Below are 25,281 nucleotides of genomic sequence, written 5' to 3'. Positions count from 1 at the left end.
GTGGTATTAGGTAACTATCCTGCACATTCTCCATCGGCGTAGGTTCCATACCTATCACATCTCTCTCCATGAAGAGCTGCATGGAGACGTTTATAAGAATTTTGATAACTCCTTTTTTATACAGGATAGTCTATATGTATCATGTATCTAGTTTAGTTATGAAGCCACCTTTAGTGACCATGGCCAGGTGAACTGCCTATATATATTCTATTGATCTGTTGACTATCCCTGTTGGCTTCGCCGGGTGGAACTTCCTCGTCCATTGAGTGTAAACGTGTGGTGTGGGATGCGGAACTATTAGCCCACACCCCCGTTTTTCATAGATGGAACCCTGAACGTGCACAGGTACTGCAGCCTCATAACAGAACATCTTCACAGATGCTAGAAGACATTCCTCTGCAGACTACGAGGAACCTGTGGTACCAATGTGAAGGCTGTCCAGTCCATAGTGCACGAAGTACTAAAGCACATCTCCACGAATTGTTTCCAAATTATTCGACTGGAAGCAAAGCCAACTGTGACTTGGCTGGTCTTTTCCACGTATTTGAGGCCTGTAGAATTTTTCTGTGGGGAAAAGCTAAAAGACGCTTTCCACAAGAGCATACCAACTACATCCGATGAGAAGCAACTACTTATTACTGCAGCCTGCTCGGACATCTCCGCTGAAATGCTGACATATATCACATGTGCAGCAGTCGTTTCATATTCGTGTATTGCCGCTGTCGGTTGTTATTTTCAATACAACGTGTGATGGTCAGTAGTTTCATTACTGGACGGAATCCACATAACTAGTGTATGCACTTGTGTTTTATTTTAGTGTTTGCTACCACAGGTACTACCGAGCGAGGTGGCGCAGTGGCTAGCACATTGGACTCGCATTCGGGAGGACGACGGTTCAATCCCGCGTCTGGCCATCCTGATTTAGGTTTTCCGTGATTTCCCTAAATCACTCCAGGCAAATGCCGGGAAGGTTCCTTTGAAAGGGCACGGCCGACTTCCTTCCCCACCCTTCCCTAATCCGATGAGACCGATGACCTCGCTGTCTGGTCTCCACCTCCAAGCAACCAACCAACCAACCACAGGTATTGCACAAGTGTAGGTGTGCGAACTTTTCAAAATACGATATCTCGTCAACAACTAGCACTAGAATCCTGCAGCAAACACCACTGACATTTTAACTTACCCGACTTTTAGCCCGGCAATGGTCTTGCCGCAGTAGATACACCGGTTCCCGTCAGATCACCGAAGTTAAGCGCTGTTGGGCGTGGCTGGCACTTTGATGGATGACCATCTGGGCCACCACGCGCTGTTGCCATTTTTTGGGGTGCACTCAGCCTAGTGATGTCCTCCATTGAGGAACTACTCGACCGAATAGTAGCGGGCTCCGGTCAAAGAAAACCATCATAACGACTGGGAGAGAGGTGTGCTGACACATGCTCCTCCTATCCGGATCCTCAGCTGAGGATGACACGGCGGACGGATGGTCACGATGGGCCACCTGTAGCCTGAAGACGGAGTGCTACTTTTATCCTGTTAATGTCAGTAGTCATTGTTCCATTTAAAAAGTGTATGAATGTACAAAAATGCACTTTCTATGTATTATTACAATGTGTTTATTGGCTAACAATACGAGCTCTGACTACTAATTCATTCTGTGCAAACCGCACATCAATAAGAGTTTCCACTTCCGCAGTAGTTGGGGTGAAAGTTATAGGTGATTTTCCCTACGTTTTTCATGATGGAAAGAATAGAAAACGAGGTAAGAAACATACTGAGCCGGCCGTTGTGACCGAGCGGTTCTAGGTGCTTCAATACGGAACCGCGCTGCTGCTACAGTCAACGTTCGAATCCTGCCTCGGGCATGGATGTGTGTGATGTCCTTAGTTAGGTTTAAGTAGTTCTAAGTCTAGGGAACTGATGACCTCAGATGTTAAGTCCCATAGAGCTTAGAGCCATTTGAAACATGTTGTTGTTGTGGTCTTCAGACCTGAGACTGGTTTGATGCAGCTCTTCATGCTACTCTATCCTGTGCAAGCTTCTTCATGTCCCAGTACCTACTGCAGCCTACCTCCTTCTGAATCTGCTTAGTGTATTCATCTCTTGGTCTCCCTCTACGGTTTTTACCCTCCACGCTGCCCTCCAGCACTAAATTGATGATCCTTTGATGCCTCAGAACATGTCCTACCAACCGATCCCTTCTTCTAGTGAAGTTGTGCCACAATCTCCTCTTCTCCCCAATTCTATTCAATACCTCCTCATTAGTTATGTGATCTACCCATCTAACCCTCAGCATTCTTCTGTAGCACCACATTTCGAAAGCTTCTATTCTCTTCTTGTCTAAACTATTTATCGTCAATGTTTCACTTCCATACATGGCTACACTCTATACAAATACTTTGAGAAACGACTTCCTGACACTTAAATCTATACTCGATGTTAACAAATTTCTCTTCTTCAGAAACACTTTCCTTGCCATTGCCAGTCTACATTTTATATCCTCTCTACTTCGACCATCATCAGTTATTTTGCTCCCAAATGGCAGAACTCCTTTACTACTTTAAGTGTCTCATTTCCTAATCTAATTCGGGCCACATCACCCGATTTAATTCGACTACATTCCATTATCCTCGTTTTGCTTTTGTTGATGTTCATCTTATATCCTCCTTTCAAGACACAGTCCATTCCGTTCAACTGCTCTTCCAAGTCCTTTGCTGTCTCTGACAGAATTACAATGTCATCGGCGAACCTCAAAGTTTTTATTTTTTCTCCACGAATTTTAATACCTACTCCAAAGTTTTCTTTTGTTTCCTTTACTGCTTGCTCAATATACAGATTGAATAACATCGGGGATAGGCTACAACCCTGTCTCACTCCCTTCCCAACCACTGCTTCTCTTTCGTGCCCCTCGACTCTTATAACTGCCATCTGGTTTCTGTACAAATTGTAAATAGCCTTTCGCTCCCTGTATTTTACCCCTGCGACCTTCAGAATTTGAAAGAGAGTATTCCAGTCAACATTGTCAAAAGATGTCTCTAAGTCTACAAATGCTAGAAACCTAGGTTTGTCTTTCCTTAATCTTTCTTCTACGCATTTGAAGCATACTGAAATAATTAGGACAGAGAGAATAGTTATACATCTTAAAGGCAATAGACCTACAGGAAAGTGAGATACTGGAAGACCAAGGAATAATTGGCTCTTTTGAAGACGGAACAGACTATAAGCCTCCTTGAAATGAAGCAGAAGAAGAAGAAGAAGAAGAAGAAGAAGAGTTCGCCATTGGACTTGGGTAGAGCGGGCTGAGTTCCCGCTGTTGCTCTCACCCTGGCCTGCGTGTAGGCGTTGATGCGGCCCACGGATCCAGTGGGCGGCAGTGCTCCCCTCTCGCCCTTGGTGATTCCGGCTATGGGAAGCACCTCTGAAGTGCCATACCACTGAGCCATGCGCAGGCCCAGCCGTTCGTGCAGCAGCGCCGCCTTGCTCGAGTCCAGCGTGGAGCCCGAACTGACCGGGAAGCGCAGCGACCGGAACTGCTCGTGGGTCGAGTCCTCCATCTTCGTCAACCGCGTCCACACGTGCGGCGGGGTCAGCACGGTCGTTGCCTACCAGCACACCAGCGTAAGACATCAACAGGCACTGCCACATGTCACTAATACACTAAGGTGATAGAAGTCGTGGGATATCGATAAGTACATACACAGATGGCAGTGGTAGCGTGTACACAAGGTATGAAAGGGCAGCGCATTGACGGAGCTGTCATTTATACTCGGGTGATTCATGAGAAAATGTTTCCGATGTGGTTACTGCTGCAGGACGGCAATTAATGGACTTGGAACGCGGAATGGCAGTTCGAGATAGACACATGGGACATTCCGTTGTGGAAATTATTGGGGAATTCAATATTTCGAGATCCACAGTGTCGAGAGTGTGCCGAGAATACCAGATTTTAAGCCGACAGCCTTCACTTAACGACCGAGAGCAGCGACGTTCGCGTAGGAGTGTCAGTGCTAACAGACAAGCAACACTGCAAGAAATAACCGAAAAAATCAATGTCGGACGTTAGACAAACGTATCCGTTGGGACGGTGTGGCGAAATTTGGCGTTAATGGGATATGTCAGCCAACGACTGACGTAAGGGTGATTCCTAATAGCGCGATATCGCCTGCACCGCCTCTCCTAGGTGCATGACATATCGGTAGGACCATAGACGACTGTAAACTGTGGCCTGGTCGGATGAGTCCCGATTTCAGTTAGTAAGGGCCGATGGCAGAGTTCGAGTGCGGCACAGACTCCACGAAGCCATGGACCCAAGTTGTCAAAAAAGCACTGTGCAAGCTGCTAGTGGCTCCACAATGGTGTAGGCTGTATTTTAATGGAATTAATTGGGTCCTCTGGTCCAACTGAATCGATCATTGACTGGAAATTTTTATGTCCAGCTACTTGGAGACCATTGGACTTCATGAATTTTTATGGAAGGCAATGCCTATGTCACCGGGCCAAAACTGTTCCAGACTGATTTGAGGAACATTGTGGACAATTCTAACGACTGATTTGGCGACACATATCAGTCAACATGAAACTATCGAATATTTATCGGACATAATCGAAAAGTCAGTTCGTTCACAACATCCTGCTCCGGCAACACTTTCGCAATTATGGACGGCTTTAGAGGCAGCGCGTGTCAATATTTCTGCAAGGGACTTCCGAAGACTTGAGTTCGTGCCACGACGCGTTAGTGTACTACACTGGGCTAAAGGAGATCTGACGTCCGACACGATATTAGGAGGTATTCCCTGACTTGCCACGTCTGTGTAGGTACACGTTGTGGTATAATTTCGTAATCGAGTATCGATTAAAATCGAACGCCACACCTAGCAACTGACACCATGTCTCTGACCTAAACTGATATTATGGAAATTCTTCTTAGAGTTCCGTACATTAATCGGTGAAAACGTAACGGTTATAGGATGGCTTTGTTGTCCGACTGACTGTCAGACTATTAAGAGCCCTTTTCGTAAGGAATGGTTATATGGATCAAGTTGAAATTTATGTTACGTACTAAGGTCTAAGATCCTGTGGTAGTGTAAAACATTTAAACTTCTAAGTCAATGCAGTTAAAAAATATGGCCATTTATGTTACATATTTTGACACCTGCAAACTTACTTGTCAAATATTACAGGGTACTTTCCGTTGACCTAGAATCATGAAATTTGGCAAGAAGCAGGGTTTCACAGGTCAATTAAAGGAAAAAATCTGAAAATTGTCAGATTATAATTATATCATATAAAAATATCGTTCTGCCGTTGAACTTAAATTGCATTCGTCATACGTAAAAAGCATAACAGGGAAATATTACTGCACGAAAACGTAAAATTTAAATTGTTGTCGTGTAACAGTAATGAAATAAAATGTTTTATGAAATCTTTTCTCATTACCTACATAAACAGAAGTCAACTACTCCGTTCTTTTTTATGTCCAGGTTAATCTCAAGAATTACTATAGAGATTTTGATATGATCTTGGAATTCCTGGAACTGAAATCTTGTCAGTACTGATATCGATGACAGGAAACTATCGTCGAAAAACTCGATTCCAGTGATGGATAAACGATCTGTAAGTGTACATAATTAAGTCTGTACAAAACCCTCAGTGCGAGCGTCTTCCTTGAACTTGTCCAGTTCTTTTTAATACGTCATACATGTTTGTAAGAACAGCACAACATCGAGAGTTACTTTCTGATTTCTCAGATACCACACAATCCTTCGGAAATGATATTTTAGGCTTCCTGTAAGAAACCTATATTTAAAATGTTGAAACCAGTTAAATTCATTACCTCATGTGTCACTACCACGATTTGTGGATTTGTAACAGCTAAAGATCTGAATTGGATAGTAATTTTCATGGGAGACCTACCTATTTGGTTAATCCCAAAACTAACACTGGCCTATTAACAAAAGATGTTATTCACTAACAATGAAATTAAATGGAACGGCTGTTTTGAAAAGTAACGTTAGTTCAAATAATACTAGACAATGAAAGAGCAAATTTTACACATGCAACTGTAACTCACGTGCAATAGGTGAATTAATATTAGTAAATTATTAATCATAATATTAAAGTCACTAAAACTTCAGAAAAATTGCAGACTCTCCAAATCTAAGGCAAGTTTTGGAATCAGCACAAAATTACCTTTAAGATGAGACATTTTACTCATCATTTCATAGTCGTTTGAAATTTCATAAACGATCAGTGAGGTGTTCGCAATCGATTTCGCGTGCCTTGATTTCTGGTATTATTTACTGGCGCTACTATTGGCAGCTCGAATCGATTGTAGCTTTTCGCTAATTATCTCTGGCTGGGCGACTCGTAAAATACGCCTTGAGCAGCGAAGGTGGGGCAGTGAGAGCGAGGCAGCGCGTGACAGCTGACTGGAGGCCTGGGCCGAGTTCCAGACGTAGTGGGTTAATTCGCCGTTAGCTCTGTAGCACATTGTTGGGGACGTGCTTACCAATTCATAGGATTCCACTCTTTGATGCGCATTTGAAGTTTTAATTTGACTTGCTTTGGCGTCAAAATAGGAAAGTTACGATGAGCAGTGAGTTTACATTATCTGTTCGAAGTCGTTTTGTACACTCATTGTCAACAGATATTTGGAAAAAAGTGCTTTACAAACTAGCTAATCAAAATGATAAGGAAACAGTGAGATGTCTGCTGGACGCTGATGGAAATTAAATAAAGCCTCTCCCTGGTTGACATTTTTATACAAGTACGATCTTTGTTTTTAAATTCCGCTACAGATTTCACGTAGGCATCATGTTCTGCTAACTTGCGATGGAGAGAATGTCTATGACCCTTTTTTTTCTATTTGAGAAGGCCTTAGTTCACCGAACACTGAATGTAGAAGCTAAACAGCCCGTTGTCAAGTCTTCTGCCAAACGATGGTCACAGTAGTCAAGTTGTGGTTAGCTCGATATATCACGAGCTCGACATACCACCTCAAACTATCCCAGAAGAATCACCCTACTAAAGGATTGCAGTCTCCAGAGACGAGCTTCTTTTGCCAAGGGTTAGCTATTAGAACTGAAGACTGTGCCACCAAAGCATGTGCACAGAAAATGTGGGCCGGAAGTCCAAGTAAGCGAGATCTATTCACTGTCGAGTCCCGTCTATGACGAGTTTTCAGTCATTTCCCATGGGAGCCATGGTACCAGTACTAGACATAACACGCATCTGTCGCAGATGTAAACACTTGGGTAGTCGAGAGAGAGCTGTATGGGTGGTCATTCTCCGCACTGCTCATGGTTAGTAAGAACTTGCTTAAGAACACAAACTTTGTCAGAATGAGTTCATGGAGAGAACTAAAGGAACGGAGTCACAAGATCAGATATGCCATCATAGCGATTTCACGTGAGTTATATAGGTCTACTGTTAATTGTCTTCTTCTGGCAAACAAGGCACTGTCCTCACTCTTATAAGTTGAAAATATTAAACACTGTAGAGTGTCAACTCTAAAGTGCCTTTGAATTTAATAATGGAAAAAGAATTAAAGATAAAATCTGAAAATTCTAGCCGGCCGTTGTGGCCGAGCGGTTCTAGGCGCTTAAGTCCGGAACCACGCTGCTGCCACGGTCGCAGGTTCGAATCCTGCCTCGGGCATGGATGTGTGTGATGTCCTTAGGATAGTTAGGTTTAAGTAGTTCTAAGTCTAGGGGACTGATGACCTCAGATGTTAAGTCCCACAGTGCTCAGAGCTTTTTGAACTATTTTCTTTTATTAATTCTAGACTTGATGCATGTGGTGTAATATTTCGCAGCCTGATACTCATGAAAAAAGGGTTCCAATTAAGCCGCGCTTGGATATATTGAGACTTCCCTGAAAGCCACAGAAGATGGATGTATACTGTTTAACTGAAGTGTTTGCTCCGCTCTGAAAGGGGTGTCCCGTTTAGAGGCGTAACTGACAAATGAGGGATGCAGACGCTCTCCACGGGCCTGAGAAAACTGAGTGAGGGCTTAAAGGCATTTTTGTTTGTCTGCAGCGTTCTCGATGGCTCAGAAATACAGAGACACTACTGCAGGAATCCTCAGTGGTTTTCACAGGAAAATCCGGGATGTAAGCCACTAGGGACCCAGAGACCAATGGCGATAGATGCAACAATGCAGACGAAACAGTGTGACAACATTGCGAGAACTCCCCCTTGTTACACTCTAGTCGCTGACCAAGGATTTTCAAAGTAAGATCGGAAAGTTTGGTATCCTGTATGGAAACTAGCAGGGGTGGTCGCCCAGCGTTGATCGTTCATTGGATGACATTACAAACTGATTCCGCCATTGACATAGATGATGATATCGAAAATTCAGACCTGACGTAGGGGGGGGGGTGCAGGTGGGGGGGGGGAGGGGGGCGGCGGCGCGAACACGGTATCAACCTAGGTATAATTCAAACAGACTGATCCATCAGTTGGAGATCAGTGAAATGATTCTGGGGCTCTTTTGGTTAAGGAGTGGAAAATTGGATTCGAGTATCCTGAGAGAAATCGGAGGACTTACATACTGATTTTGTTTTCTGCAAGCGTGACGGTCTATTTTCTACTCAGTTTTTAGACTGAGTCTGATCAGTGCATTCGTTGCAACGTCTATTTTCAGTCTGTGAGACATTCATTTCCCATTCTGTATCATACGGTCTTTCTTGTGGTCTGATACTTGCATTTGACCACAGCTTCCAAATACAACGCTGACACTATGCCTACGTCCAATTACTACTGCCGTGAGCGTGTTGGGAGCCGGAAAGTGTCTACTCGACACTGTAAGGCCAATAGCATCACACTGGCTGCCGGGTAGCATGCTACTTGGAGTGGGGGGAAGTAAGCTGTGAGGGCAGAAGGGCATGAAGATTAAAGCTGCTGCCTATCAATCAATGACCGCGCAACACCACAAGAGATCTAACAGCGGTCAGCACACGACGCCGACATTACACAAACCACCTATGCCTTTATGTAACGCAGATATTGTCACATGGCTAATTGTCGCTCCGCTCCCCTTCGACCCCGTTCATGCCCAATTACTGAGTCAAACCTATGCCCAGTCAAATCAGACCTAATTTTATTTTCGTTTTGATTGTTTAGAAGATGTGGTGTGACACATCACTTTCATTTCGACGAATTACGTCCGCTTTTTTGAAAAAAAAGGAATTTTCTTGTTGGTTTAGTGGACGTCTACGACCGGTCTTCTAAGCGCGGTATTTTTGGCATTTTCTGTGCATGTACCGTATGCTGGGGTGACCGCAGCACGTGTGCAAAACGGGGCGGTGGCAGCGATATTACGGCGTGTTGATGCACTTGCTGCAGCCAGAGATTACTGCATGCCACTGGCACCCAGCCTAGGAGATACGCTCTAGGCCATAGAACCAACATGATTTGGAACATTGCTGTTAACGTCTCTGATGTTAAGTCAGTCGTTGCTTGACAGTAATGACGTACGAGGGATGATGTAACAGCTCATACTGTATAGCTTGACTTTGGAGGCAACTTTTAAATGCAACATACAAGTTGTAACGGGAATTTAATATATTACAAAGAAGAAGAGATCTCGGTCATTGAGTAATTGCTGGTTTTCTAAGTAAATTTTCAGGCTGACACAGCAGTGGAGGAAAAGGAATCTGTAGCCCAGGTATCTGAGCAACGGCTACTTCTGCAAGTGATTTCAGATGTAAGAAAGTAGAACTGATAATCTGCAGTCACCGAAAACTATACGCAAATACACTGAAGCGCTAAATAAAATGGTATAGGCATGCGTATTGAAATACAGAGATATGTAAACAGGCAGAATACGGTGCTGCGGTCTGCAACGCCTATGTAAGACAACAAGTGTATCGCGCAGATGTTAGATCGGTTACTGTCGCTACAATCGCAGATTATCAAGGTTTCAGTTAGTTTGAACGTGGTGATTTAGTCGGCGCACAAGCGATGGAACATAGCATCTCCGAGGTAGCAATGAAGTGGGGATTTTCCCGTACGATCATTTCGCGAGTGTATTGTGAATGTTAGGAATCCTGTAAAACATTAAAGCTCCGACATCGCTGCGGTCGGAAAACGATCCTGCAAGAACGGGACCAACGACGACTGAAGAGAATCGATCAACGTGACAGAAGTGCAACCCTTCTGCAGATGCTGGACCATCAACAAGTGTTAGCGTGCGAACCATTCAACGAAACATCAGCGATATGGGCTTTCGGAGCCAAAGGACCACTTGTGTACCCGTGATGACTGGACGGCACAAAGCTTTATGCCTCGCCTGGGCCCATCAACACCGACATTGGACTTCTGATGACTGGAAATTAGTTGCTTGGTCGGATGAGTATCTTTTCAAATTGTATCGAGCGGATGGACATGTACGGGTACGGAGACAACCTCATGAATTCATGGACCCTGCATGACGGAAGGGGACTCTTAAAGCTGGTGGATGCTCTGTAACGGTGTGGGGCGTGTGCAGCTGGAGTGATATGGGACCCCTGATATGTCTAGATACGACTCTGACAGGCGACACGTTCGTAAGCATCCTGTCTGATCACCTGCACCCATTCATGTGCATCGTGCATTCCGACGGACTTGGGCAATTCCAGCACAACAATGCGACACCACACACGTACAGAGTTGCTAAAGAGTGGCTCGAAGAACACTTTTCTGAGTTTAAACACTTCCGCTGGAACCCAAATTCCCCAGACATCAACGAGCATATCTGGGATGTCTTGCAATGTGCTGTTCTGGAGAGATCTGCACCCCGTCGTACTCCTACGGATTTATGGACAGACCTGCAGGATTGATGGTGTCAGCATTACTTCAGACATTAGTGAAGTTCATGCCACGTTGTGTTGAGGCACTTCTGCGTGCTCGCGATGGCCCTACATGATATTAAGGAGGTGTACCAGTTGCTTTGTCTTTTCAGAACATACAGACGCATCTAACAGTGCAAATATAATTGTAGTTAACTGTTACCATGATTTAACATTAATGTAAATTTTTACAACATTTTTGGTGCCTAATATGGAGCATTTTCTTTTCAGTTCCTCAGTTCTTCATATTTTCGTGCCGAGTGTGGGGCCTTTTCAGATTCCTTCAATGTATTAGAGTAGTAATCATAATAAGGTGTTATTTATTACTAAGGTATCTGTGAAAAAATAAATTATTTGTAACAAGCTATGATACGAAACAGAAGGGCTGAAAGTGCATAAGCACCCTCTGCTGCATCGGATCGTATTCGAATTTCGTTGAGTGGTTTCGAAGGGTCCCTATTGTTTCCACCCTATATACCAAACGGCGCTCTAAATAGATGCGATCTCGATCAGTGTGAGTGCTAGTCCGCGATGTCCTTAAAGATGGTCTGAACCGTCCTGAGGGCCTCAGCAGTGTCAGCGGTTGTCAAAAACGTAGTTCTGTTGCTCGTCATACTGCGGACTGTCGCTTTTGACCGCGAACTGTGTAGTAATCAACGCACCAAGAGAATGCGTCGTTTCATTGACGCCATTTAAGCCACCCCATAAGATCTCTTTTTGTGTAGTTGCACTTTCTGGTACAGTGGAGCAGGGAATGCCATGAACAACATAATAGAAATCCTGAGCGGTGGTGGGTGAGTGTTGGAGTGAGGTTGCGTTTGAAGATAACTTTTTTACCTTTTTCTTGAACAACTCGAAAAACGCAGCCTCTGGCGAAAACGAATCCCAATACAAAATTAAACTGAATTAAATTTCCTACAAAACAGGCCCTATTCATTTATCTAGGACTTTGCGCAAAGAGAGCGAGAGAAGATTGAAAATCTGACTCAAAGTGTATGCACTGTAGCTTAGGTAGTTTTTGTAGCCCAAATGGAAGTAGTTTCCAGACCAGAAGTGTCGTATATCAAATTACTGTACGTCATTGTGGTACATTATAAACAGTCACTGTTTACACCTTGTATTTCCGCTCTTGATTTGAAAAGAAAAAGTACAATTTTAGAAGCCCAGTCAACAGTTCACTCAAAAGTTCATAAACATTACTTCTCGTCCTTTGACATGGGATCATACGTTGTTGGTGACCATGGGAGTTGCACAAGCTGTTATCCTCAGCCACCACTTGCATGGAGTGGATCGCAGTGTGACTCAGGAGTCACTCTCTTCCCAATGGCTCACTGGTCTCTCTCCCCCCCCCCCCCCTTCTCTTCTCAGGAGGAACAGATCGGTTCACTGCACCCCTTGGAGCGGATCCCAAAGTAACTCAGGAGACACACTGCTCTCTTGGCTCATTCCCAGATTCAGATAGCTGTTTGTTCCTCCAATCTGAGTTCAGATCTGCTGGATACAATTCTTTGTAGTGATAATGGTACGTACGTTACATAATTATTTTTGCATATATCGTAGTGCATGTATATATCAGTTGGTTTTGCTTTTATTTTTTATTTATTTAACCTGATCATATTAATGCTTTCAGGATGCCTCTTACATCAGACCAGCGTTTTGTACTTACTTACAGAACACATTAAATCACAGTTACTTAAAGACATACATTTTTTAAATATGATGTGTCTTCTCTCTGCATGTATCAGGCATTTTTTTTTTTTTGCCCACTTGGTTAAAATTATTGGTCTCTTCACCTTTTCTTCAGTCTCCCTGAAGGTCTTCTGCCCACTGAATTATTCATTTTGATGTTCTGTCGTCTTCCACTCTTAGTCTCTTCAGTAAAATCTTTTTTCCGTAATGTGCTCATTTAAGATTTCATGCCCAGTTCTTCTCTGATGTCAGTATTCATCCTTCTGTCAGTATGTACCTAGCTACTTTCCTTAGGAGTCACATCTCCAACGTTTGTATACTTCGATCATTTCTTTTTGTTACAGTCCATTCCCTACGTCACACATGATACTGACAACGTTTTGTAAAATTTAGATGCAGTTTCCTTTCTTACTTTAATTCTGATGGATCTACAGATTATGCTTTTGTTGTGATTGAATCTTTCTCCTCTCGAATGTCCTTTTCTTGTTATGTATGAGACCATTTCGTAAGATGTTGAGCGAGTTTGCTCTATTTATTTCCTGATCATTTATTATTATTTTACTGATAAGTGGCTCCAGGTTATTGGAAGCCATTATTTTTGTTTTCTTTGTAGACACTAATTATATAATTTAGCTGTTGTGTATAAAATATAATGCCAGAAAAAACCTTAGTACGCCCATTTAGATGGTTCCAATTCACTCATGACCTGTTGTAACAACAGTGCATGTGGAGTACATGAAATGATTATACTTACAAACCAGTAGCACAAGCGGTTCTGAGGTACCAGGTATCGACCCGCGATGAAACACACATATTAGTACATGGTGTAACTACCTTAGCCCTCTTCTATGTGCTGTGGTAGCCGTGTGATGTACCACTGCTTTCCTTACAATATGACAATCCCGAAAAGGCTGTGCTGCTTGGTCATCCAGAACCTCGTCTATGGGTGTTCATGTGACTACTGATTCCAGCATCGCTGCACAAGTGACGCAGCACATCCAACTTACGTAACAATTCTGCAAGAGGACCGTCCCATTACTCGGAAGGCCAAAATTTGATTCCTTTCAAACTCGCTCAGTTGACTGTACGAAGCACGAGTGTGTCTCCATGGCATGGTTGTCTGATTGTTTCATACATTTGCACCACACTGAGCCATCTGACTGTCAGCAGTCACTATTAAAGGGTAGACACAGTAGCGCTCTGTCACCTATGCCACTACGCTACCTGTTTGTTGACAGGTGGCATATGCTGTCATCAGATGGAAATCAACGTTGTCTTTCCTGGTGCACTAATTTTTATTTTCTTGGCAGTATATGAGCAGCTGTTTGGAGTTCTAAGCTCCGAGGAACTGACAGACCTCGGCTGTACAGTGGTTGTCAGACTAGACCAATATTTATCTGAGGCACGTTTGCTGGAAACAGCGGTCTCAAACTAGTGGGAAACCGGAAAATTGCTGTACCAAACGCTATACCGATTAATTCTGAAATTAGTATGTGTTCAGGTAGGTCAGCGGCCTATGAGCATACCATTTCAAAAGCAGAAATGTGGACAGAGAAAAATATCTGATTCTGTTTAAGTAAAATTGACCATCTTCATCATGTTGAGACCACAACTGATATTAATATATCAATGATTAATGAAAACCATTTCAACTTTAATACAGAAGAGTGTTCCTAGAGTCGCTTTAGGATCTCTCCTTGTGAAGGGAGTGACACTCGAGTCACTTCTCGATCCACTATATGCATGATGTTGCTGAAGACCACAGCTCGTGTGACTCACTTTATTGGGGTTGGGTTATTTGGGGAAGGAGACCAGACAACGAGGTCATCGGTCTCATCGGATTATAGAAGGAAGTCCGCCATGCCCTTTGAAAGGAACCATCCCGGCATTTGCCTGGAGCGATTTAGGGAAATCACGGAAAACCTAAATCAGGATGGCCGGATGCGGTATTGAACCGTCGTCCTCTCGAATGCGAGTCAAGTGTGTAACCACTGCGCCATCTCACTCGGTCACATTATTGCCAACAACATGCAATGCCAAATCAAAGGATGAGAAGTAGCAATTCACTTAAAAGTTTATAAACATTAACTGGGATTCTGAAATTTGATTTTTCTCTATTCAGATCCAGAGTGGAAGTACAGCATGTAAACGATAACTGTTTACAATGTACCATAGTGACATAGAGGAAGTTGAGATAAACAGTTTTATCATAAGACACTTCTGGTCTCTCAGTTTTCAAAACTATCTCAAACTGGGCTACGAAATCTACCTAAGCTACAGTGCACTTTGTGCAAGATTTTCAGTGTCCTCCCACTCTGTTTGCAGAAACTATTACTCCGAGATAATAATGAATAGAACCTGTTTTGCAGGAAATTTAATGTAGTTCAATTTTGTACTGCTATTCATTTCCGCTAGAGAAAATTGTAAAAGGTTCCTTCAAATGGGCCCCCACTCCCATACTCTCCCCCCCCCTCCCCCTCTCTGTTCAGGATTTATAGAATGTGGTTTTCATCAACCATTAGCATAAAATAGGACATTTTATTTATAAATCTATTAGTTAAAACCAGTCTTGGTTGCAATTTTAGTTTTTTATTTTTCAACGACGTGTTTCGCCTTATTAAGGTATCTTCAGGTTATCTTTTCTAGATGGACGCGAGAGGCACCAAGATCTGCATAACGTGTTCCCGTTCACAGGAGCGTCTTTGAAAAATAAAAAAAACTAAAATTGCAACCAAAACTGTTTTTAACTAATACTGTTCAAAAATGGCTCTGAGCACTATGGGACTCAACTGCTGTGGTCATAAGTCCCCTAGAACTTAGAACTACTTAAACCTAACTAACCTAAGGACAGCACACAACACCCAGCCATCACGAGGCAGAAAAAATCCCTAACCCCGCCGGGAATCGAACCCGGGAACCCGGGCGTGGGAAGCGAGAACGCTACCGCACGACCACGAGATGCGAACTAATACTGTTAAGCACTGGTTTGCTGTATGCCACATATGGATTGGAAGAATTTCTATTTATAAACAGTAATAATGATTAATTTTTTTCTTCTTGAGTTCATATATTGTCATACTGATTGTATGACCAGAATTAAACAGGCAAGGTGAAATCCTTTTATTTATTTTCATGAGTGAATGGTGAGTCATGAAAAAGAGCTAATTCATTCCAGTGTGTGAGCTATACTGATCTGATCTCTGAAAATAATGGTTTTGTCACATCTTCTAAGAACCTTCATCAGAATGATTTCTGGCTGATGAAAAAAAAAAACAATGTGGGCAAAATGAGCAAATCAGAATTTTAAGTTACATATTGGAATGTTGCAAACTTATGACATCTACGTAAGTATATTATGGATGAATTAGCCTTTCACTGCTGTCCAGTAAAACCACACCCATGTTAATAACATGTGTTTTATTGAAAATGCTTTCTAAGAGATCCACATAAAAAAAAATTAGATGCATTACTTTTCAACACGCCCTCATAGTTTAGAGGCTTATTTACTGACAGTTGATTTAAGAGAGCACATACAAAATTTCTGAAAGTAAAAGTGTTGTTACAATGCGACTACGGAAATTAATTGCATGACTGGCTAAAATGAAATGACTATTAAAAAAATGGCTCTGAGCACTATGGGACTCAACTGCTGTGGTCATAAGTCCCCTAGAACTTAGAACTACTTAAACCTAACTAACCTAAGGACAGCACACAACACCCAGCCATCACGAGGCAGAGAAAATCCCTGACCCGCCGGGAATCGAACCCGGGAACCCGGGCGTGGGAAGCGAGAACGCTACCGCACGACCACGAGATGCGGGCGAAATGACTATTAAATGTAATAATATATTCATAGATTTGTGGACTAAAAAAAGGACTTGACATTTAATGCTGAAGTAAGTTCTTAGGAAATTCTAACTACTCTGGAGATAAAAAGCAGACAGAAATAGCACATAATATCTATAAAAATCAAACAAAAGTAACAGGAGAGGAAGATTCAGAAGGGTAAGTTCAAAATTCCAAGGTTCTCAGAAAGGGTAACAGCTCATTTTTATTATTACTTGAAGCTGTTGAAAAGACCAACGAAGAAAGTGTTAGAAAAATCTGGGAATAATGAAAGAGCAAGGAGGGCATAACAATCTAAAAATTCACAGACGACTTAGTCCTTTAGTCAGAGGATTTGTAAGAAATAGGTAGACTATTTGAAAACTGGGGTGATGCAATCAAGAAATGAAATATTCTAGTAATTAGGAATCGATGTAGCCAGAGACGACTGAAGCTAGGAACGAGAATGAGCAATGAAGTTAATTGTGGTCAAACACCAACATAAAATATTTCAGTGGCTAAACTGGTTCAGAATGACCAGTCTTTGTCAACAACACGTCAATAATTCTTGCCTAAGGCTGTGTGAAAATTTGTTGTGACATGCCATTTGTGCGGGGCTCCTATCATTAGACTCGAAAAAATGAGATGACCAAATCATTGGAGACATCAGAAACAGATTGGCATAAGTAAAAGTAGTATTCGTCACCAAGATAAATCTAGGTCTGAAAATGTGAATTTTGAGAAAGTAGTTAACTTATGCTGGAAGCCTAGATCACTATACTGTACGGAAGTGAAATGTAGGCTGTGGAAAAATAGAAGTTGTAATCGAAGCTAAAAGAAAATGCATTGCCTAAAATTGGATGGTTTCATAAACAGATAAAGAAAGAAATTGAGAGACACTGGATAGTACTGATGAAGTAAGAAGCCTTTGAAGTAGAATGAGAGATGTGAAAGTCAGCGGGATTAATTTGCTGGATACAGGTGCAGATGAAGTCTGTTAATAGCGCAGAACTGTACTGATGGACAGGACTGTTGCGAATTGGTGGATACCTATATGCATAATGGGAAAAAATTAGATATATTCTTACCTGGTATTTTTGTATTGCGTCACGAAAGGCTGCGGGGTCCATGCCTTTTACTGCCACCACTTTGACAGGGAAATCCATCGACATCAGCGTGGCGACTACTTGTGTCACCCAGAAGAATGGCGTGTTTATCACGAACACATCACCTTCACGGTAGTTTGAGTCTTTCCTCCTGCGGTAAACACGAAACGAAACAAGCTGTGAATTTCAAAATAGTGACACCCATCCATACATGGTACAAAAATGTGTGTGTGTGTGTGCATATTCCGCATCTCCTCCTAAAGCACAGGACCGACTTCAACCAAATTTTCTACACACATCCATTACTGTCACGAAACAATCGCTACGGGGGTAATAACCATCTACCTATCATAATTCAGGAGATGCGTGAAAAGCTGCCACATCATGCATGACGTTCAAACTTGTTACTTCTTTGTTACCAACTCTATTCGCAACATACGTCGCAGACAGTACCCCTAAATACACTGCTGAATGTACCTACATAAATATATCTCGAATGACACGCAGTTCAAGAGACACAAAATGAGACACTGAGATGCGTGAAAAATGCCGCATTGTATATGAAATTTTAACACATTTATATTTTACAATTAAGACACTACTACAGTCATCTTAAGGAAACCCTTAACAGTGCTTTCGACAACTTTCAAAGGTGAAGCTCAAACGGCTGTAGGCAAAAACAATAGCCGTCTATAGGGCTTTGATCATAAATACAATTACAAAATCGCGTTGTAAACACATGCAGCAGCTGCGCCCACCGTACAGAAACTGGACACGCGGCTAGAAATATTGCCTACAATCAAGTTCTAAGTTAAATAAATATTACTCTTACCTTTGTACAGTTTGTATATTTTTTGTAGTACTGTTTTATAACTCCGAAGGTGTTTTCACTACTACATGGAAATGAAATTTTTTCGATATTAAACTACAAACACAGGTCATTTTTTTGTTTTAGTTTTTAATATCACATTGGTAAAATGAATACCTGGATGTTGAGTTTGTCCGCTAGTTGTTAAATAAACAAACAGCACATTAATTTGTTTCTTGGTGTTTGTAAACACTTGAAGGAAGGAAGGAAGATTAAGAATTACCACCCTGTCCCCGACGAGACAAGAGACTCAACACAAACTCTGAATGGGGAAGGCTGTGGGAGGTATTCGACCACACTCCCCTTGAGGACCATGTAAGCATTCGCCTTATACGATTTAGGGCAATAACGGTAATTACAGATTTGAAGTGGACTCTCCGTGCTCTAACATGGAACTTCCTAGAGGATTAAAACTGTGTGCTGGCCAGAGACTCTAAATCTGGACTTTTGCCTTTCATAGGTAAGTGCTCTATCGGCTTTTTATTTTTGTTCTTTCTTCCAATTTTTATAGACAAACTGTTTCTTTAAGAACAAAAAAAGGATGTACTGTGTCCCTCTTAGTGGCAGCTTTCCTTGCCGATTCCGTTGCACTTCGTGTTGGAGCTGGCCACGTCTTCACATTTTTTTATACAAGTCTAAGGAAGAAGAGGAACCAAAACTCTCTGAAAATGCAACCACTCAGACAAAATACACCCTTTTCTAAGTTTATAGCGATTCATCCACCGGACGCTCTTCAGTAAGGAAATGACAGGTGTTCTCTAATAACTAAGAAAAAGAGAGAGAAAAGAAACACGTGGTCTTGTAGAACTGAAGGTGATAACCGTTTCGTCATTGCCACAGTCTCCTCATAGTGTCCAACATCAGCTTCTCATTGGTGAGAAGTTCCAGCTGCACAGAGTATCTCGTAACTCACTTCCCACGAAGTTAGGCAAATATTGTCGGTATTTCTGGTTCACGCCATTGCCGTATGTCGTGGATACAGATGGTTCCAGAAGTTCGGCGCATTCTTTGGGCCGTCGCGAAGCAGATGATGCACCGCTTGCGCTCTTAGCCATGTCACCGCGCTGGTATTAGCTCGTGGATAGCATATTCTGTCTGGAAAAAGAATTATGGGAGCAATGGCTTGTTGTCTTACGGGCAGATGGAAGGCAATTATCTTCGCCACTAGATGCAACATTACCGCAGAGGGGCTGCACGTAAGACGGTGGGCGTCTTCGTCTTTAACCTGACACACGTGGCACAACGTTGAGGCAGAATCCGGTGACTTGTTTACCATTAGTTACCAAGTTCCACATTTTTCGTGTTTCTGTGCCATGGGTTTAATGGTGAATTGTCCGCGATATCACCGGCCCGTGGGATGTGGGGTGTCGTGCTTCCACAGGCTTGGCAGGCACCTGCTTACGAGTATTCGATAGATGTCGCTCGCTGTCGTCAGTCTGTTGCCCGTTTAATCGGTCATTATGTAGCTATATTAAAGGAAAAAATCTCTGATATGATGAAATGGGTGGGAGATGTCCTTCACCATTACCGATGCAGTTCTGTAAGCCGGCGCCAATTTGTCTTTCAAGAGCGGAATAGACTCCGCTCTTGTCTACCCCATGTTTTCAATGTCACATTGATATAAAGCGCCACCATGCGACGGTCAACGTGCACTAGCCCGATGCTTCCTCTAGCAAAGGGAAGAATCAGGGCGCCAATCAGATATTTAAGAGTAATCCCGTCGAGCGACCGTCTTTGGCATCGGAGGTATCTGTGTGTAGTGGGAGATACGTGACGTCAAGTAGGTATTTATTTAGGTGACCCATTGAATCATGTCTAAGGCGTGCAGACTGTTCCCTCCGACGCAATTCTAAACGGCTTGGAGCAACCTCTAGAAGAACCTCGATATGTTGTCTCGCGCCGACCGCTGTTTCTTCCAGATGAGAACGCATAATAGCAATGATTTTTACTTTGGCTCGTTGTACCACCACCTGTCGGTGGGAGAGGAGGCGTGATTGGCACATTCTCGTAATATCGTGAATTACAAGTTTAAAGTCTGCCGTCTCCGCGGTGAATGTTCACGCCCAAAGGCAGTCAGTGCATTCTGTATCGTCGGTTTGGTACATTCCAACCGACAAAGTACTGTCGTAGGGTACATCCGTCAACGCCCTTCACGTGATAGCCAAACTTCTTCACAAACTTCGTGACACTCTGGAGTTTTAAGGGGGGCCACACTCGTTTTACATAGTCCTCAGCTTCGCCACACCTGCTGTCTTCGGAGGGCGATCGTGCAGATGTATACCGTGTGGTCGGTGAAGGCCACTGGCCGTTGTTATGTCTCATGGATGCCAAGTTGGAGATGGAGTGTGACGTAGATATGATATGCGATTGGCAGATTGGCTGTTTACATATGTATATCTGGTTCGATCTCTATGGACATGTTCCCAGCCCAGTGTTCTCAATTCTGGGGACGGGTTATAACGTGGGAATTGATCTTTCGACGCCAATACACAATTGAAGTCGCGGCCGTGGCTGTAATGAGCGTGCCGTTCTAGAAAGAGCAAAGCTATTTCTTTTGCCAAGAAGCGTCATCGTTCTCTTTGTTTGTCCGTACCTGACGGCGCATAAATGATGATAAGCTGCACTCCATGTACTGCCAGAGCCATCCCGTGTGCCGATGGTAGGTAGGTGACGTCCTTCTTACCTTCCTTAGGGAGTATCGCTGTTCCACTACCGGTTTTTGAAGCTGGTGCCATCAAGTTATCGTAACCACAGAGGGACTGGAATCGTCGGCGTATACTTCCTGTAAAAGAGCGGCATCTATATCTGCCGCATGTAGCCCGTCGCTGAGTAAGGTGTCTTGACCCTTGGTCTGATGTACCGGTATTAGTATTTCTGGATGCGATGTAGCCGTCCATGTTAGGCGCACAATATCCATTTCGGTTCTCTCTCCGCAGATGGCGTCAGTATGTCGGCCATCATCAGTTATGATGTGGGCTCTGATACAGACAAAGCAATAGTCCAATGATGTGCGACGTCTCTTTTTTCGCCGTTTTCGTAACCTGTTTGCACCTTCCTTTTCTTCATCGGAAGCACTCTGAGCGTACGTGGCCCTCCTTGACACAACCCAAAAAGGGCTTGGGCTGCCCGTCGTAAAAAATTATCGGTCTACAGCCACCAATATGAAAGTAATGCGGGACATGCCTCGTAAGCTCGATCCGAACTTCCCTCAGTTTAGAACGGCACATGTGATAAAAGTAGTCCATTCGTCGGCGACATGGCTGATTATGCGTCCATATGGTCATAAAGCATTGACCATGACTTCTTACGGAACCCCGAAGGGAAGTTCAAAAACCCTAATAGTGCTTAGTCCTGGAACAGCTTGATCGATTGAATTTGTGGTCAGACACGGACTATGTCGTTGATCAATTTAACCTAAACCACTCTACTCATAGTAGAGAGATGGATGCCTATGGATCTAGTCTGACCTTTCCCGTAATAATCGTTCGATTTCGAATGCCTTAGGTCACGCGAATCCATTAGAGAAGCTGATCTTGATGGTTGGCTTTCTATGAGTGAGCCATGTTGCTTCTATACAGAAGAGCCAAAGAAACTGGTACACCTGCCTAATATCGTGTAGGGGTCCCGCGAGCACGCAGTAGTGCCGCAACACGACGTGGCATGGAGTCGACTAATGCCTGAAGTAGTGCTGCAGGGAACTGACACCATGAATCCTGCAGGGCTTGCCATAAATCTGAAAAAGTACGAGGGGGTGGAGATCTCTTCTGAACAGCACGTTGCAAGGCATCCCAGATATGCTCAATAATGTTCACGTCTGGGGAGTTTGTGACCAGCGGAAGTGTTTAAACTGAGAAGAGTGTTCCTGTAGCAATCCTGGACGTGTGGAGTGTCGCATTGTCCTTCTTTAATTGCCCAAGTCCTTCGGAATGCACAATTGAGATGAATGGATACAGGTGATCAGACAGGTTGCATAAGTATGTGTCACCTACCAGAGTCGTATCAAGACGTATCAGGGGTCGGATATCATCCAACTGCACACGTCTATCACCATTGAAGAGCCTCCACCAGCTTGAACAGTCCACTGCTGACATGCAGGTTCCATGGATTCATGAGCTTGTCTCCATACCCGTACATGTCCATCCGCTCGATACAACTTGAAACGAGACTCGTCCGACCAAGAAACATATTTCTAGTCATCAACAGTCCAATGTCAGTGTTGATGGGCCCAGGGGAGGCTTAAAGCTTTGTGTCGTACAGCCATCAAGGGTACACGAATGAGCCTTCGGCTCCGGAAGTCCGTATCGATGATGTTTCGTTGAATGGCTCGCACGTTGACTCTTGTTGATGGTCCAGCATTGAAATCTGCAGCAATTTGCGGAAGGGCTGCACTACTGTCACTTTGAACGATTTCTTCAGTCGTCGTTGGTCCCGTTGTTGGAGGATCGTTTTCCGGCCACAGCGATGTCGGAGCTTTGATGTTTTACCGGATTCCTGATATCACGGCACACTCGTGACATGGTCGTACGTGAAAATCCCCACGTCATTGTTACTTCGGAGATGCTGTGTCCCATCACTCGTGCGGCGACTATGACACCAAGTTTGCGCCGACTATGACACCAAGTTCAAATGGATGTGAATTCCTAGCCGGCCGCGGTGGTGTCGCGGTTCTAGGCGCGCAGTCCGGAACCGCGCGACTGCTACGGTCGCAGGTTCGAATCCTGCCTCGGGCATGGATGTGTGTGATGTCCTTAGGTTAGTTAGGTTTAAGTAGTTCTAAGTTCTAGGGGACTGATGACCACAGCTGTTAAGTCCCATAGTGCTCAGAGCCATTTTTGTGAATTCCTAAGGGATCAAACTGGTGAGGTCATCGGTCCGTAGACTTACACACTACTTAAACTAACTTATACTAAGAACACACCCATGCCCGAGGGAGGACTCGAACCTTGTTGTCTAATGTAGGCCTTACCGACCGCAGCGCCGTAATGTGCTTGTTGATGTATCTCTCTATTTGAATACACACTCCTATATCAGTTTCTTTGGCACTTCAGTGTATAACGCAGTTACTCGAGAGAAATGCAGTAAGTAAACAACACTGTGGGTGGAACGCTCATCGGCATGGACGTGAACAGTTGTCCGAGCCGCTCCGCCACTGGAGGCGAACTGTCGGCTGAGCTACGCGAGCACGAGTCACTACTGTGCTCACAATAATAGTGTCCAAAAGTGTCATCTCGGGATTAAGAAAGGCCTCTGAAGGCGGAATTGCAAAGCCAAAGCATGCCGATGACCGCAGACGGACCACCACACCGCAACAGGATCGATGTGTAGCCCTAGTGGCGAAAAGGAACAGACATCTCACTCCTAGGCAGATCGCTGTAGGCCTTGCAGCCACTACCGGTACATGTGCATTGCCAGAACCGTTTCGCAGCGATTTTGTTTACTTGGAAGGCTGTTAAATTCATCCCACTTCAACCACGCCGTTGTCGAGAAAGAGTTGGTTGTTGTAGGGAGCACGTTGTTTGGGGCCACCTACAGTGCTTAAGAGTGATGTTCCCCGACGAATCTCTCTTCACTGTGATAAGTGATTTTGGCTACCATTTAATGTGGAGAGAGAAGGGAACACGTTAACGTAGTCTTCATGAACATCGTCAAAATTGCCTGCTGTGGGCAGCCATTATGCACAATAGCCGAAAACCGTCGCAGATTTTTGCTCTAGATACCGTTAGAGAACAATGGTATCGCAGGGAAATTATTGCGAGTCATGTCCGCCTGTAACGGTACTAGCGCAAAGATATGCGGCAGTGCTCGGCTATTGTGCATGATGCCTGCCCGCAGCATAACGTGTAGGCTGTACTGATGACTTTCACGAACATTCCGTGCAACGTGTTCCCCTCTCACTCCACACTAAGTGGGTACCAGGATCACCTACCACAGTGAAGCGAGATTCGTCAGAGAACATCACTCTTAACCACTGTTGGTGACCCCAAGCAGAATGCTCCCTACACCAACGAACTCTTTCTCGACGATGGCGTGGTTCAAGTGAGATGGGATGCATTTAACAGCCTTACGAGAAAAAAAAGGTGCGCAATGTTTCTGGCAAAGACACGTATACAGGTAGCGGCTGCAAGGTCTACAGCGATCTACCTAGGAGTGAGGTGTCCCCTTTCTCCACTAGGGCTACATATCGATCCTCTGGCGGTGTGGTGATCTGTCTAAGATCACCGGCATGGTTTGGCATTGCATTTCCACCTTCAAGGGTCTGTTTCAATCGCGAGATGATGATTTTGGACACAGCCATTACTGAGGCCATAGTAGTTATAATTTGACAAACTTCGAGCCGTACAACTGCTCGTCCACGGTTGTAAGCACTCATATTTTGCAGCGATGTTGCCGTACCACACGAAATGTCGGTCTACTCAGTTCCACAACATTCGTCAAACACCGTAGGGCGTGAACCGTCAAATGCATGCAGCACATTGGTGCAAAGATTTCGATGCAGTTAACACGTTCCACCCTTTAAATTTCCATTTACTATCATTGATCGCCCCCCCCCCCCCATGAACCATGGACCTTGCCGTTGGTGGGGAGGCTTGCGTGCCTCAGCGATACAGATGGCCGTACCGTAGGTGCAACCACAACGGAGGGGTATCTGTTGAGAGGCCAGACAAACATGTGGTTCCTGAAGAGGGGCAGCAGCCTTTTCAGTAGTTGCAGGGGCAACAGTCTGGATGATTGACTGATCTGGCCTTGTAACATTAACCAAAACGGCCTTGCTGTGCTGGTACTGCGAACGGCTGAAAGCAAGGGGAAACTACAGCCGTAATTTTTCACGAGGACATGCAGCTTTACTGTATGATTAAATGATGATGGCGTCCTCTTGGGTAAAATATTCCGGAGGTAAAATAGTCCCCCATTCGGATCTCCGGGCGGGGACTACTCAAGAGGACGTCGTTATCAGGAGAAAGAAAA

At 43.9% G+C, this 25,281-nt stretch overlaps 1 protein-coding gene and 1 pseudogene across 2 annotated transcripts in view; one reads left to right on the top strand and one right to left on the bottom strand.

Annotated features, from left to right (window-relative positions):
• Positions 1–25,281, bottom strand: part of LOC126198879 (probable 4-coumarate--CoA ligase 1) — a 143,361-nt gene that overhangs the window by 21,415 nt on the left and 96,665 nt on the right. For both annotated transcript variants that reach the window (XM_049935483.1, XM_049935485.1), the window contains exons 5-6: positions 17,430–17,598; positions 3,321–3,599 (exon numbers count right to left, since the gene is read on the bottom strand). In XM_049935483.1, coding sequence (XP_049791440.1) covers positions 3,321–3,599; positions 17,430–17,598 — 448 coding nt within the window. The remainder of the gene's footprint in view (positions 1–3,320; positions 3,600–17,429; positions 17,599–25,281) is intronic.
• On the top strand, positions 1,198–1,315 carry LOC126200023 (5S ribosomal RNA; annotated as a pseudogene).

The sequence above is a fragment of the Schistocerca nitens genome, chromosome 8, assembly GCF_023898315.1.
Source record: "Schistocerca nitens isolate TAMUIC-IGC-003100 chromosome 8, iqSchNite1.1, whole genome shotgun sequence".
Classification (NCBI taxonomy): domain Eukaryota; kingdom Metazoa; phylum Arthropoda; class Insecta; order Orthoptera; family Acrididae; genus Schistocerca; species Schistocerca nitens.
This window is presented reverse-complemented; position numbering and strand designations above follow the sequence as displayed.